Here is a 14,119-nt window from a genome sequence, read left to right as displayed (position 1 = left end):
TAGGGAAAATCCATCTGGTTCACTAATGTCCTTCACTAGGCCATCTTTACCCAGTCTGGCCTACATGTGACTCCAAATCCACAGCAACGTGGCTGGCTCTTAACTGCCCTTTGGACACTAAATGCCAGTTACGCGAATGGATAAATAAATAAATAAATAAATAAATAATGTGCAGGAGTGTATACTGTGAAGGTCAAAAATGGTGACCACCCACACACCCAGCAGCACTTCACTTTTACAAATAACTTGTTCAATGTGTCAGGATACACCTCTGGAGTGGGGTGTGACTTGAACGCAGGGAGCTGTTCACTTTTATACTTGACGTATGAGGTGATCTGGTCTTTGGAGGGATTTTAAAGAGTTTTGAAAGGCTGACTTGGGCACCAATATCTAGGGTAAATCTTGGCTGTCCTTACAGTGTCCTATTTTGGAGTAAAGACAGTCAGTTATAGAAAGGCATTGGAAGAATTCCATTTGTCGGGCTTCGATATTGAGTGACATGCAATTCGCTTCCAAACTAAATTCAAAAATAACCACTGCCTTTACAGCAACATGACAGTCTGGTTCTCAAATCCCCGTTGCTGTTTTCATGAAAAAAAAACTCTGGTAAATCTTCACAGATTTGGAATGTGAACATGTTGAAACATGATGCATATGAATACATCACTTTGTGCAAAATTCTGTTGACAAAAATGAAACAAGCCTTCTCCCCTTGCCCTAGGCTGCCTGAACAGTTTGTCATGCAGAGGATGTGGGAAGAGATGGAGAAGCTCAGCTTGTAACTGGAGTTAATAAACATTTCAATTTGCTTTCTGTGAAGGAGCTGTATTTAATAATTTAGTGTATTTTTTTTGAGGCATAGCAGCAGAATTCTTCTGAGTACCTGGTCAAAATTTGATACTGGACAGAAATCACTGGAGCAGAGTGTCAGGTCATTTTTCTCGTTGCTGGATCTAGAATGGGACGAGGTGATTTAACCCATTGTGCTGGTACCTGCTGTTTGAAAGCTGTGCTGTCAATCCCAACGCTATTTCCCTAATTCTACATTTTTTTCCTTCAAATCCTTGGTGGTTTCCTCATCTCCTGTCTGATTTTTTCTTTGCTAATTATCTTAAACCTGTAACCTTAGGTTACCAACTCCCCTACCACATGAACCAGTCTCTCCTTACTTACTTCATCAAAATCCTTCAAGGCTTTGAACACTTCTGTCAAATCTCCCCTTAACCTTGGTTGTTAAGGAGAACAACTCCAGATTGAGAGACACTGCCTAAATACATTTGTGGTCAGTGCTTTGGGATATCCTTCTCCGGTTAAATGCTGTTTCATAGGATTAAACTCCAAGGGCTGGAAACTGCAAACATCCAGGGGTCTGATTTGGGCAAGAGGCTAATCCATCACATCTCCCAATCCCAGCCCATCCTGAGCTCACCTTCATAATACAGAGGGTGAGCAAGTGCTGAAATCAAAAATTCACCTATCATTTGTTGACCATAGTGTTATGCTGTCCATTCCATAATACAGTTGCCATAGTTATTCAGGCAAGGATGGGCAGCAGTTTATTTAAGTAATTTGCTATAAGTGCAGGAAGGAATGGGACACAGTTTTTAGCACATTCAGGGCACCTCCCCCAGAAGGGAGGACCTCTACATCCTTTCTCCCTGCACAGACTTTAGTCTCAAGGTCGTCAAACCTTCCCTAAGAACGCCGGCTACTTACCCAAGTCATAGTACCGTCAGCACCCACTGTGAAGCCCTGGGGCTGCAAGCCAATCTGATTTCCCAGCAGCTCCAAGTTGAGATGCCCTGCTAGTCAGGGGCAGGAAGACTCACTCTGCTGTAATTGTGACCACACACATTGTTGTGCCCAGACAGCAGTCAAGTGTCAACCACATTAATGTGGGTCTGGAGTTATATATAGGCCAGATTGGGTAAGGACAGCAATTAAATTCCCTGAAGGGTATGAGTGAACTAGATGGGTTTTTACTACAGTTGACAGTTATAGACTAGCTTTTTAATTCCAGACGTTTATCAAATTGGTGTGCTTATCCCTAAAACATTATCCTCAATCCCTGGATTACTAGTCCAGTGATATTACAACTACACCATCTGCCTGCTGTAAATTTACTTCATTAGCTTCAGTTCGTTTCCCACCACCATCATTATTGCTACATTTCTGCATATTTCATAGATGGTCCTTCACCAAATCCAAAGAGCATGATTCCACTTACAATGCCATTCTGGACACTGAAGCCCAGCTGATAACGAAGGTCTGGTCTTCTAATGAGGACTGTAGTGACAGGTGGGCATCGCACAATGTTCAGTTTCACACGAGCTTGGTTCTTTAAACCCTTAATTTAAAACAAAACACATAGCATTGGTTATCTCTTTGATAGACTGAATTCTGAATCAAAGAAGCAGCAGGTAAGACTGAGGTAGATGTAGGATAATATTTCAACCATCTCTGTTTAACTGGCTTCCCTCACAGCTCTTGAATATTTGTAGTGCTGTCCATTTACCTCTATGGTTATCAATGACATCCTGCTGACAGCCATAGTCCTAACTAATGGCTTGTCTGTGGGCTCCTAGCTTACAACCAGAGAATCACCTTTCCACATAGCAAAGCACCGAGTTTGGGAAGATAGCGAATACTGAGTGGAAAAAAAATTCAGAAGGGATGTGGCCTGAATATACAGATAAGGAAGGCCTGAAAGAAGACCCTAAATAGTGGCATGTGGATTAGTTAATTTTCTGGTTTTTGGTTCAGGATAATCACAGATTGACTTTCGTACTGGAATTCCAGAGATTAAATGTTTCTGTCAGGTTGGAGGTGACTGATTGGAGTTGGAAGAAAATATAGTTTCTCTCCTTCAAAAAGAGTAAAGCACTGTTCAGGAACGTGCAGTTACCTCATTAGAAAAGTTTAGTTTGTGCAACTTCCAGACTGGGAGAGTAGAAATCAGCAGGTTAATAAAAAGCTGAGCAGATTTAAGCTCTATGTTCTGTGAATACACACGTGAGATGACTTCAGTTCATAGGGAAGAACGGAGAATCAACTATGTCAAATTTAAAGATTTGATATGGAAGGTAAATTTCCCTGGATTTAAATTATTGTAAAGTGATGATTTTGAAGAATAGATGGAAACTTGGCTTTACTGGGTATTCTAATACACAATATTATGTTCTATATTTAGATAATTTATCTTTTTTGTTTTCATCTTTTGTATAATGAAATCTGTTCCATTGTTCAGGAAACTGTTGTTATAGCCACTTATGACTATATGTCAATAATTGACCACCACATTAACTAAAAAAAACACACTGATCTATCAAGCCAGATTTCATTCTGGAAGTTGGCTCATCTAGTAGCACCATCAGCTGGGATCATAACAACAGGGAGGATGGTAATGGACTCAGGAGCAGAACGACTTGGATATATACCTGCAAGAGTCATTGGAAGTAGCAGGATAGGTTAGGCCAGCAGTTACAGCACCCAAGGTATCATCAATAAGGTCAAAAGAAAGCAAAGAGATGATTTTAACCCTGTAGAAAACATTGGCTTAATCTCAACTGGAGCATTGGTCTACATACCGTACTATAAGAAAGATGTGAAGACAATGCAGGGAGTGCAATAAAAATTCAAACAAAAGGTACCAGGAATGGTGAACTTCAGTGATATAGGTAAAGCAGAGAGGTTGGATTGGAAACAAGACATTGGTAATACTGATGGTGGGACGGGTGGGATTTTATCTCATGAAGGATAAGCAGAGAGTCCAAGGAAGTAAGGTGACTAAGTGGACTTATGACAGAAAAATGAGAGCTCGTCTTGAATGTCCAGCCTTTGTCAATGGCCAAATAAATTCTGTGCTGTATCAAAATGAACTCTTTCAATTGAAAAAACATAATTTGAATACAAGAGGATATTCTCAAGGTAGACTGATGCTGGCTCCAACTTAATTTGGTTAGTTTAAGACAGAATCGACTGTCACTTTCAACCCCTATGTACGTAAGGGCAAAGACCTTCCTGATATTTTAGCTGATTTAAGGCAAAGAAGAAAAAGGGAAGAAGATTGCTGTTAACAAAGACAAGAAACTGTCACCTCCAGCCAAGGAGATCAGCTTCTCAGAGTCACATTGTGTGGAAACAGACCTTTCGGCCCAACACATCTATACCTACCAGGTTTACCAAAATAAACAACCCAATTTGTCTCTAAACGTTTCCCATTCATGTACCTGACCAAACGTCTTTTAAATTTTGTAATTGTAAATGCCTCTGCCAATTCCTCCAGCAGCTCATTCCACATACAAACCACCCTCTGTGTGAAAAGGTTGCCGCTCAAGTCCCTTTTAAATCTTTCTCCTCTCACCTTAAAATTATGCTCTCTAGTTTTGGACCCCCTTCTAGAAGGAAAAATCTTTTGTTATTCATCTTATCTATGCCCCTCTGGATTTTATAAACCTCTATAAGGTCTCAATCTCCTACGCTCCAGTGAAAGAAGTCCCAGCCTATTCAGCCTCTCCTTATAACTCAAACCCTCCTATCAGTTTATGTGATTGAGAACGGCTACAGCACTCTGAGGGAACGGTCATCAACAGCCATGAGGTCTCTCCGGATTCTCCACTCAACCCTCTCTGCAATGTGCTGGCACCTCCATTCCCTCTCCTCATCCGTCCCCCAGCTCAAGGCCTCTCTTTCCCAAACTTGTGCAGGACCTCTACTCTTCTGTATTCTACACGGAATCTGTATGCTCAACCAACGGTCTCTCTGTTTCACTATCTCACCAATCTGCTTCTCTCCCCACCCCCACCTCTTCCTATCTGTAGTTCCTCCTACCCCCACCACCATTCCTGAAGAAATGTTATACACAAAACATTGACTTCTCCACTTCCTGATGCCTGGCTTGCTATGTTCTTCCACCCTTCTGTTTGTCTGCAATAGATCAACAAGGCCCTGTTACCACATCCATTATTCTAATTCAGGACCAATAAATTATTTTCACTTGTTACGGGTTGTACACATTGTTTGCCTAGTTAGATCATGTCTATTTAACTTACGCAACATTTGTAAACCAATGCTTCTTAATAAACTTCCTTTAAACTGCACACTAGTTCCCGATGGTTTATTTTAGGTAAACTGTGACTTTCAAACCTTAAACATTTTATTTTCTGCAACCATTCCATGATTCTGCACTTGCTGTTCTGAATGAATGCCTCACTGCACAGTGACACACAGGGAGTGAGCTCCTCACTGTAACCAGGTCAGATTGCGGAGGGCATGTGCAAGAACCTGAAAATAAAGCCAAGGGAGGCAGCAGGCAGTATGGGGAGGGGGAGACTCCACACGGATCAGGTTAAAAACAGCTCAAAAGGTGAAGCTGGTCAAGGTGAGTTATTTGACAGCACTGAGATTGAGACTGAAACACATGAAGCACAAGGTTCCACAAGTGACCTTTATGACTCAACAAATAAGCAATTAAAGCCCAGTCCCAGACTTTAGATGTGCATCGCTTTGTGTGTCGTTCTCGCATGGGAGCCTTGCTAATCTACTCTATGTCATTCAATTTTAGTATACATGGTGCTGTATGCACATGAATCACAGGATCCCTACACTGCAGAAAGAGGTCATTCAGCCCATTGCGTCTGGACCAACCGTCCAAAGAGCATCACACCCAGACCCAACCTCCTATCCCCGTAACCACGAATTTCCCATGTATGAGCATTCTCAGTCGTGTCTGCGGGAAGAGAGTTGGGTGAGGTGCGCGTAGCTAGGAAGGCGGTTGCTTTAACAATAATTAAAGTGTACTGCTTCTGACTGAAGTTCAGAAAAAGATGACTTCAGCTTTGCTACTGTTGAACTGAAAATCAAGTTCTGGCTCAGGAGACGCACACAGATGAAGAATTGGAAATTGGTCACTGATGATATGAAACCTATAATACAACAAACAGAAATGGAATCATGCCAGTGTGTTGGCCACAAAACAGCAATAAACTGAGTATTGCTACAACGCGCTGAACTGTGGTTTGGCAAGTACAGAGTCTGTGTCCAACTCAGCCGCAGGTATGGAAGAGGTATATGACTGACTTAAATGCTGAGAGATCCACCAGGCCAGTAACTTCTATTTGCTAATTAGCAATAAATCTTGGCTCCAGAGAAAATTCCCCAGCAAGTGTGGCCTTCAGATATTCAGAGGAAGACACCAGCTGTGGCAGTGTAGTGGACCGACATGTTGCTGGGCTAGTAATCCAGAGGCCTAGACTAATGGTCTGGAGTCATAAGTCCAATTCCCACCACAGCAGCTGAGGAATAAACAACAAGTCTTAGTTAACAATAAATGTGAAACCGCTCGATTGTCATAAAAACCCATCTGATTTCCTCATGCCTTTGAGAGAAGAACATTTGGCATTCTCAACCAGTCTGGCCCAGAAGAGACCCCCAAGCCTACAGAAACGAGATTGGCTTTAATGGCTCAGCAAGCTACTGAGTGGTATTCAGCAAGGTAGCTCATTATCAATCTCCCCAAGGCAACTTAGAGATGGGCAAAAAGTACTGCCTTGTCAGTGACGCTCTGACCACAGCCCATAGAGATGCAGTCTGAAATATACTACAAACACCAAATATCAATACAATCCTTTCCCAAGCATTATAATGGCATTTTAAGAGTGAATAATGTACCTTTATGATGCTCTGACAGGTGGACAATGGGAGTCCCACCAGGCTGGTGCCATTGATAGACATGATTTGGTCCCCGATGTTCAACTTCCCAGACTTCTCTGCTGGGCCTGCGTGCATCATGTTTGCAATAATTACAGTGGGCAGTATGGAACCCCAGCCAGACTCAACAATGACCAGACCCAATATTTCACCTTTCTGCTTATCAACGTGAACCTGCCAAACAGTAACAAGAAAAGGGTTACACCAACACATGTCTCTATTTAAATTACCAAAGACATTGTAACAGGAGGAGGACAATCAGCCCGCAAGCTTGTGCTAGCATTGGCATCATTTGTGACTTAACTCTGCCTTCGCCCCATACTTAACACCTTTAGTCAACAAGCATCTAGCACAATTCAGATTTAAATCCAACAACTGATCCAAAACTACCAGCATTTTTCTTTGTGGAAGAGTTCCAAATCTCTCTCACCCTTTATCAATCAAAGTGCTTTCTCATTTCTTTCTGGTAGGGTCTTATTTGAAATTTGGCGACTGACACAGATAGCTTGAGTTGGAAAATTTTCTGATTCGCAGAATCCATGCTGATTAAAACAAACTGTATGTTTTCTGCGCACCTCCCACCACTGTCCCCTGCAGGATGTCATAAGAAACCACAGGAGCAGCTAAGTGCTGAAGTAGCTTGTTTCTCAGTGCCAGCTCAGCTCCACGGCACTCTGTCCCCGTTGTTTCAGACGTTGTCAGGCCCTCCTTCCCCTACACCCCTCCAGTCACCCACCCTCCCATGGCCCTTCATACCATTCTCGACAATTTAGTGCTAGGCCAGGTTTCACCTCCTCTGTCACAGTCCCTAGTATTTCCATGCCACTTCCATAGTAACCCGATATCCACCATTGGTAGACCTTACAAATGTCACGTGCAGTTGGAAAGACATCTAATAATTTAATGCAGCTCTCATTCTCACATAGCTGATATCACAAGTATCTCCCATTCATAAAATCCATTCAAAGCTTTCAAACCTCCATGGTAATCCATATAAAACAGATATCATAGACAGCTAAACCTTTTATCGTCTCAATAAGCTGTCAATCGAATTGTGATCTCAGAACCTCCTTAATTGTAGATTTTGAAATTTAGCCAAGAGTTCATAATGATATCTTGGGCAATTGCCCACAAATGACTCTATTCAAACTGTCCAACAAAATACCATTAGTTTTCCTAATCTGTGTCTGCCGGAGTTCCGTCCTGAGTGAATCAAGGCTGATCATCCCACTCAACACCGAGTTCCTAATTTCACTCCTTGCCCTCACATCCCTTTAGCCCTGAGAACTATTTCGATCTCCTTCTTGAAAACATCAATGCTTTGACCTCAACTGTTTTCTGTGGCAGACTCACCACTCTCTGGATAAAGAACCTTCTTCTCACCTCAGATCTAAATGGTCTACCCCTTGTCTTTAGACTGTGACCCCTGGTTATGCACTCCCAGATCACTGGAACATCCTTCCTGGGTTCAGTCTGTCTTGACCTTTTGGAATTTTACAAGTTTTGTGAGATCCTCCCTCAGTCTACTAAACTCCAGTGAATATTGTCCAAATGAATCCAGTCTCTGTGTCCTCCGTTGTGAAGGCAGAATCAAAACATTACTATGTAGGTGACCATCCTTCTTGTGTGCTGTATAAGTCCGTGACCATGATGTGGACACAGTCAGACAAAGTTTGAATGGGGCCTGCCAGTGGGTACGAGGTTGTCTCCTTTGGGACTTTTTAAAAAAAATCTTGAATAAGAGGTTATAAAACAAAAAAAAACTTCATCCAACATTTTCACAAAACCCAAGATGGTGGCAAAGTAGGGTCCTCAGCCAGAACACCTCCACTCCATCCATTTCGTTTCATCTTTATTTTGCCTCTTTTCATGTTTTTACTTCCTTTCCACTTCCTGCCCTTGGTGTTGGCGACAGCGAGTTGAGCCAGTGTAGACTCGATGTGAAGCCCTGCGTGAACAGGAGGGTCTCCCGGCCTCGAGGTGAACCCAGCACCGTCTCCCGGCCTCGAGGTGAACTCACCACGGTCTCCCGGCCTCGAGGTGAACCCAGCACGGTCTCCCGGCCTCGAGGTGAACCCAGCACGGTCTCCCGGTCTCGAGGTGAACCCAACACGGTCTCCTGGTCTCGAGGTGAACTCACCACGGTCTCCCAGTCTCGAGGTGAACCCAGCATGGTCTCCCGGCTTCGAGGTGAACCCAGCATGGTCTCCCAGCCTGCAGGTGAACCCAGCATGGTCTCCCGGCCTCCAGGTGAACCCAGCACGGTCTCCCAGCCTCCAGGTGAACCCAACACGGTCTCCTGGTCTTGAGGTGAACCCAGCATGGTCTCCCAGCCTGCAGGTGAACCCAGCATGGTCTCCCAGCCTCCAGGTGAACCCAGCACGGTCTCCTGGTCTTGAGGTGAACCCAGCATGGTCTCCCGGCTTCGAGGTGAACCCAGCACGGTCTCCCGGCCTCCAGGTGAACCCAGCACGGTCTCCCGGCCTCCAGGTGAACCCAGCATGGTCTCCCGGCCTCGAGGTGAACCCAGCACGGTCTCCCGGCCTCGAGGTGAACCCAGCACGGTCTCCCGGTGAACCCGGTACGGTCTCCCGGTGAACCGGCACGGTCTCCAGGCCTTGAAATGAACCCAGCACGGTCTCCCTGCCTCGAGGTGAGGTCAGCACAGACGCCTGGTCTCGAGGTGAACCGATCGTAGACTCATCTGCTCTGTCTGCTTTTATTTTTTTTTCCTCTCTTCCTTTGCTTTAGAAGGACTTTAATGCTTCTTTTCTAACTTATTTTCTTTATTTTTCTAATTTGTATCTAGGTACCTTTGTACCTAAGATGGTACTGGAAATGACGAGTTTGTACATTTTCCCCTATACTCCTGTATCCCTGTACTTCACTACACGTGACAATAAACCTAACACCAATTCTGATGTTTGACGACCACATAATACGATCATGTGCAGATGGTGAAACAATTTATGCTCCATTCCCCTCTGAACTCATCTGGTGTAAACTATAAACTTTCCACCCTGTACTGTACAATAAATATCAATAACTTTCAAAATCAGAATAAACACTATAACACTGAGACACACATACAGAGTCACAGACACACACACATACAGACACACACACACACACACACACACACACACAGTCACAGACACACACACACACACACAGACAGACACAGAGACAGACACACATGCAAAATTCTTTTCGGAAAGAGGAGGTCATAAAATCAACAGATGCTTCAAAATATCATCCTCCCACTGTCTCTTCATCAAAGCAGAGCCGTTATTATTACAGGAAAATCCAAAGACACACGTACTTCCTTGCAGTTTTCCGACTTGGAAAAATGAATCAGGTCATCATTGTACATGTCCTGAGTGTTGAGAAGATCACTGTATTCTTTTTGGCTCAAATCTTCTGGATTAATGCCGTTCGCTCGCAAGAACTCCTGATAAGCAACACTAAAGGCCTGGCCTATGGACTGAGCTATTAACTGGGCCTACAGAGAAGGAAAAAAGGAAAGGATCATAATTACACAGGATCTGTACCAAACTTTGCATTGTTAGGACTGCCACAGATTTAACAGCAAGATGATATCAATTTTGTGTTTTTCAATAAAGAAAACAAACATTTAAAAGTACCATGATAGTCTCGTCCCCGTCTTTAAACAATGAATCTCAAGAAACCCTCAATCAAAACTAGCAATAAATAGCAGACTTGAGTGATAATTTCTGACATCTGCCTGTAACACTGTTTCACGTAGAGAGTGTGCTAAGTTTATTTATAATCTTGCCTGTGGTTTTCACAGGGTAGTGAAAGGGGAGAGAGAAACAAAATAGAAATTTGGCAAAGAGGAAGCTGTAAGTTATTTAGGAAAAGTACTGATGCCATGGAAACCATCAACCATTTACCACCTCACACAGAGTGTTCCGTGCATAGCAGGATTAACAAGTGGACATCGTGGTCAGGAGTTCTCTCTCTGCACAATGGGTAATGAAGGAGTGAGCTGAGAAAGAGAGAACTGGAAGCAGACATTTATTCGGTGGGCAAATGTCAGATAGGGAAGTCTTTGATAATCTTCTGGTGTCTTGACTGACTTACCACCCCTCTGTCAATACAAAAACTTGCATTTATATGCCAACTTTAACAAGATAAAGCACTTAAATGTACTCCACAAGTCATGATAAAGCAATACTTGGCATTCTAGGCAATATTAGTTAGTTTTCAAGAAGCATTGAGAACAGCCAGGGACAAGCAACATAGAGAGAGAGTCAATGGTGGTAGATGGCTGGGAGTAGACAACCTTGTGTGTTATACATTGGTCCATCCCCAATGTTCCTTCTCTTTAACAGCCTATAATCAGTGTTTACTACAGCCCCTTTCCTCACTGGTTAAATGAGTAAAGATGGATCACTTGGGATTTATTGTGAGCTTGCCAATTGGATACAAAATTGGCTTGATGGTAGAGTCAGAGGGTGGTTGTGAACGGTTGTTTTGCAGACTGGAGGCCTGTGACCAACAGGGATCAATACCAAGTCCACTTTTGTTTGTATGTATATCAATAATTTGGATAAGAAGGTAGGAGGCAAGGTTAGTAAGTTTGCAGATGACATCAAAATTGCTGGTTTCGTTGGCAGTGAAGAAGGTTATCTCAGATTACAAAGAGATCTTGATCAATTGGGTCAATGGGCTGAGGAGTGGCAGATGGAGTTTAATTTCTAATTAATTAATTTCAGGTTAATTCCTATCTAACTGATATTGCATTCCGAATCCTAATCACTTGTTGCATACAGAAGCTTTTTCTCTTGTCATCTCTGATTTTTTTGCCAATCACCTTAACCTTGTGCCCTTGAGCCGTTGGAAATAGCTCCTCATGGTGAAATCTTACAGGAGTCTGAGTGACTTGAGTGACAGCATGATTTGTGGCAGAATCAGAGAAGGTGTCCAGGGTAGCTCATCTCAAGGTCAGGAGCATCTCATTCCATGTTTCATATTTTTCCTAAGCAGCTCGGCGAGTTTCTCACTGGGCAATCAGAAGTTGTTGGTTAAAGGGGTGGTATTGCTTGTTAAACTCCTCGTTAATGGCCCAACTCACCGCATTAACACTCAGCTTCCTATCTTACCAAATGTGCCAAACAAGAATAATGTCAAGTATTCTGTTGCAGAGCAGGTTCAACGTCATAGGAGTGGGCACTCCATGCAGTTATGGGCATCCTGCCGAAATTCAGATTTGTGAGGGATAAACTGCAGCTTCTACTCATTTTGTTTGTGTTGGTTTCTGTAAATAAAAGTGCGTGTCTGGATTTGTCTGATTATTTGCCTGCATGTGACCTTTCCCTGCTGGACAATAACAGGATACCGGTCTACAGTGGGCACTGGGGCCAGGGTAGTGCTGACTCAGAGGGTGTCCAGATAGGATGTAACTAGGAAAGAGGTCAAGTGTGTGTTGTGATGGTTAAACAGTTGTAAGGCTGGGAGAATGGGCTAACTTGGACTCAGCCAAAAATTGTTAAGGTTCTGCCCATCAATTCACAATTTTGAACACTTCTGTCATTGCTCCTCTTCACTTTCTCGACTCCAACAGTTCAAGCTTATCTGATCTATCCATGCTACTGACATTCACCATTCCCTTCTGGAAAGACACAAGTGCTACATACATCCTCAGACTCAAAGACATGGCAGATCATCTTGTACTGCCTCTTCCCATCGTGGGAGGGGTGAGACGCTTCCACGCTGTCCTGGGAATTGGACCGAGGCATGCGTCGACGTGCCATCAGCACAACAATATTCCCGATGTCGGCGATGTATGAAATAGTCCGTAAGGGATGGTCCATCATAGTTTCCTAAGAAAAGGAATGGGGGAGTCACAAGGTAGAAATTAAGCAGAATGCTCAGCAATACCAATTACTCGAGAACTAAAGTAAAATGTTCGATCACTCTGTTGCAACATTCCATTGTTTTTCCAATCTTTTCAAACTGCTCACAGTAAGCTCTGAGGTTATGTTTGAACTGCAATTTGAGGCAGTTTACTGTAAAATCCTTCCACTCAGAAAACTATGTGAATCATCAACAAGGCTGTTGCATTTTTAGTGTATATTGTGTGCTATACAATGGCAGTATATTACATTCAACGACCATCAGTTCCAGCAATTTCATAAGTGGGGATGGGTTACAAAGTTTTATAGGACTTAGGTTGCTCGTATTTAGAAGCATTAATTCACACACAGTGCTAGCCAGTGTTAGCCCCATTACATACATAATCAGCCAACAGGCAACATGCCCCAGCCCAACACACAAAACACAAGCACTACCTCTTTAACTGTCACACATACATACAGACATACAAACATGTATGACCTCACATGATTGCCGACACAAAGACATACAATATCACCAACTGCCCACACACAAACCCCAACATATACTCACCCAGCCACCAACACACACCCACCACAAACATACAAGCTCACACACACCCACAAACATACATGCTCACACACACTCACACATATACACATACCCACAAACATACATGCTCACACACACCCACATATACACACACCCAAACATACATGCTCACACACACCCAAACATACATGCTCAAGCACACCCACAAACATATACACACACCCAAACATACATGCTCATGCACACCCACAAACATATACACACACCCAAACATACATGCTCATGCACACCCACAAACATATACACACACCCAAACATACATGCTTACACACACTCAAACATACTTGCTCACACACCCACAACCATATACACACTCGCACACACCAACAAACATATACACACACCCAAACATACATGCTTACACACACCCACACCCACACACCATACATACTCACCCACACCATACATACTCACACACACTCACAACCATATACACAGACCCACACCATATACACCCACCCACACATACTCACACCCACCCACAACCACACATACTCACACCCACAACCACACATACTCACACCCACAACCATTCATACTCACACCCACAACCATATATACTCACACCCACAACCATATACACAGACCCACACCCACAACCATATACACAGACCCACACCATATACACACACCCACAAACATACAATGCTCACACATACATCCACAAACATGTACATATACCCACAAACATACAAGCTTACACACCCACAAACATATACACACACCCACAAACATACATGCTCGCACCCACATACACACATACCCACATACAAGCTCACACCACATACACACATACCCACAAACATACAAGCTCACACACCCCCACAAATATACATACTCACACATACCCACAAACACGCACACTCACATACATATATACACACTGACATATAGATGCTTACCCAGCCACTAACATACACACAACAGCTATCCACCACAC

General features: G+C 43.3%; 1 protein-coding gene across 7 annotated transcripts in view; it reads right to left on the bottom strand.

The window, feature by feature from the left end:
• Nucleotides 1–14,119, bottom strand: part of LOC132828828 (amyloid-beta A4 precursor protein-binding family A member 1-like) — a 202,319-nt gene that overhangs the window by 20,299 nt on the left and 167,901 nt on the right. For all 7 annotated transcript variants that reach the window (XM_060846008.1, XM_060845981.1, XM_060845995.1 and 4 more), the window contains 4 exons: nt 12,369–12,554; nt 10,031–10,210; nt 6,670–6,882; nt 2,228–2,347 (listed from right to left, as the gene is read on the bottom strand). In XM_060846008.1, the coding sequence (XP_060701991.1) occupies nt 2,228–2,347; nt 6,670–6,882; nt 10,031–10,210; nt 12,369–12,554 (699 nt within the window). The remainder of the gene's footprint in view (nt 1–2,227; nt 2,348–6,669; nt 6,883–10,030; nt 10,211–12,368; nt 12,555–14,119) is intronic.

The sequence above is a fragment of the Hemiscyllium ocellatum genome, chromosome 2 (assembly GCF_020745735.1).
Source record: "Hemiscyllium ocellatum isolate sHemOce1 chromosome 2, sHemOce1.pat.X.cur, whole genome shotgun sequence".
In the NCBI taxonomy this organism is placed as follows: domain Eukaryota; kingdom Metazoa; phylum Chordata; class Chondrichthyes; order Orectolobiformes; family Hemiscylliidae; genus Hemiscyllium; species Hemiscyllium ocellatum.
This window is presented reverse-complemented; position numbering and strand designations above follow the sequence as displayed.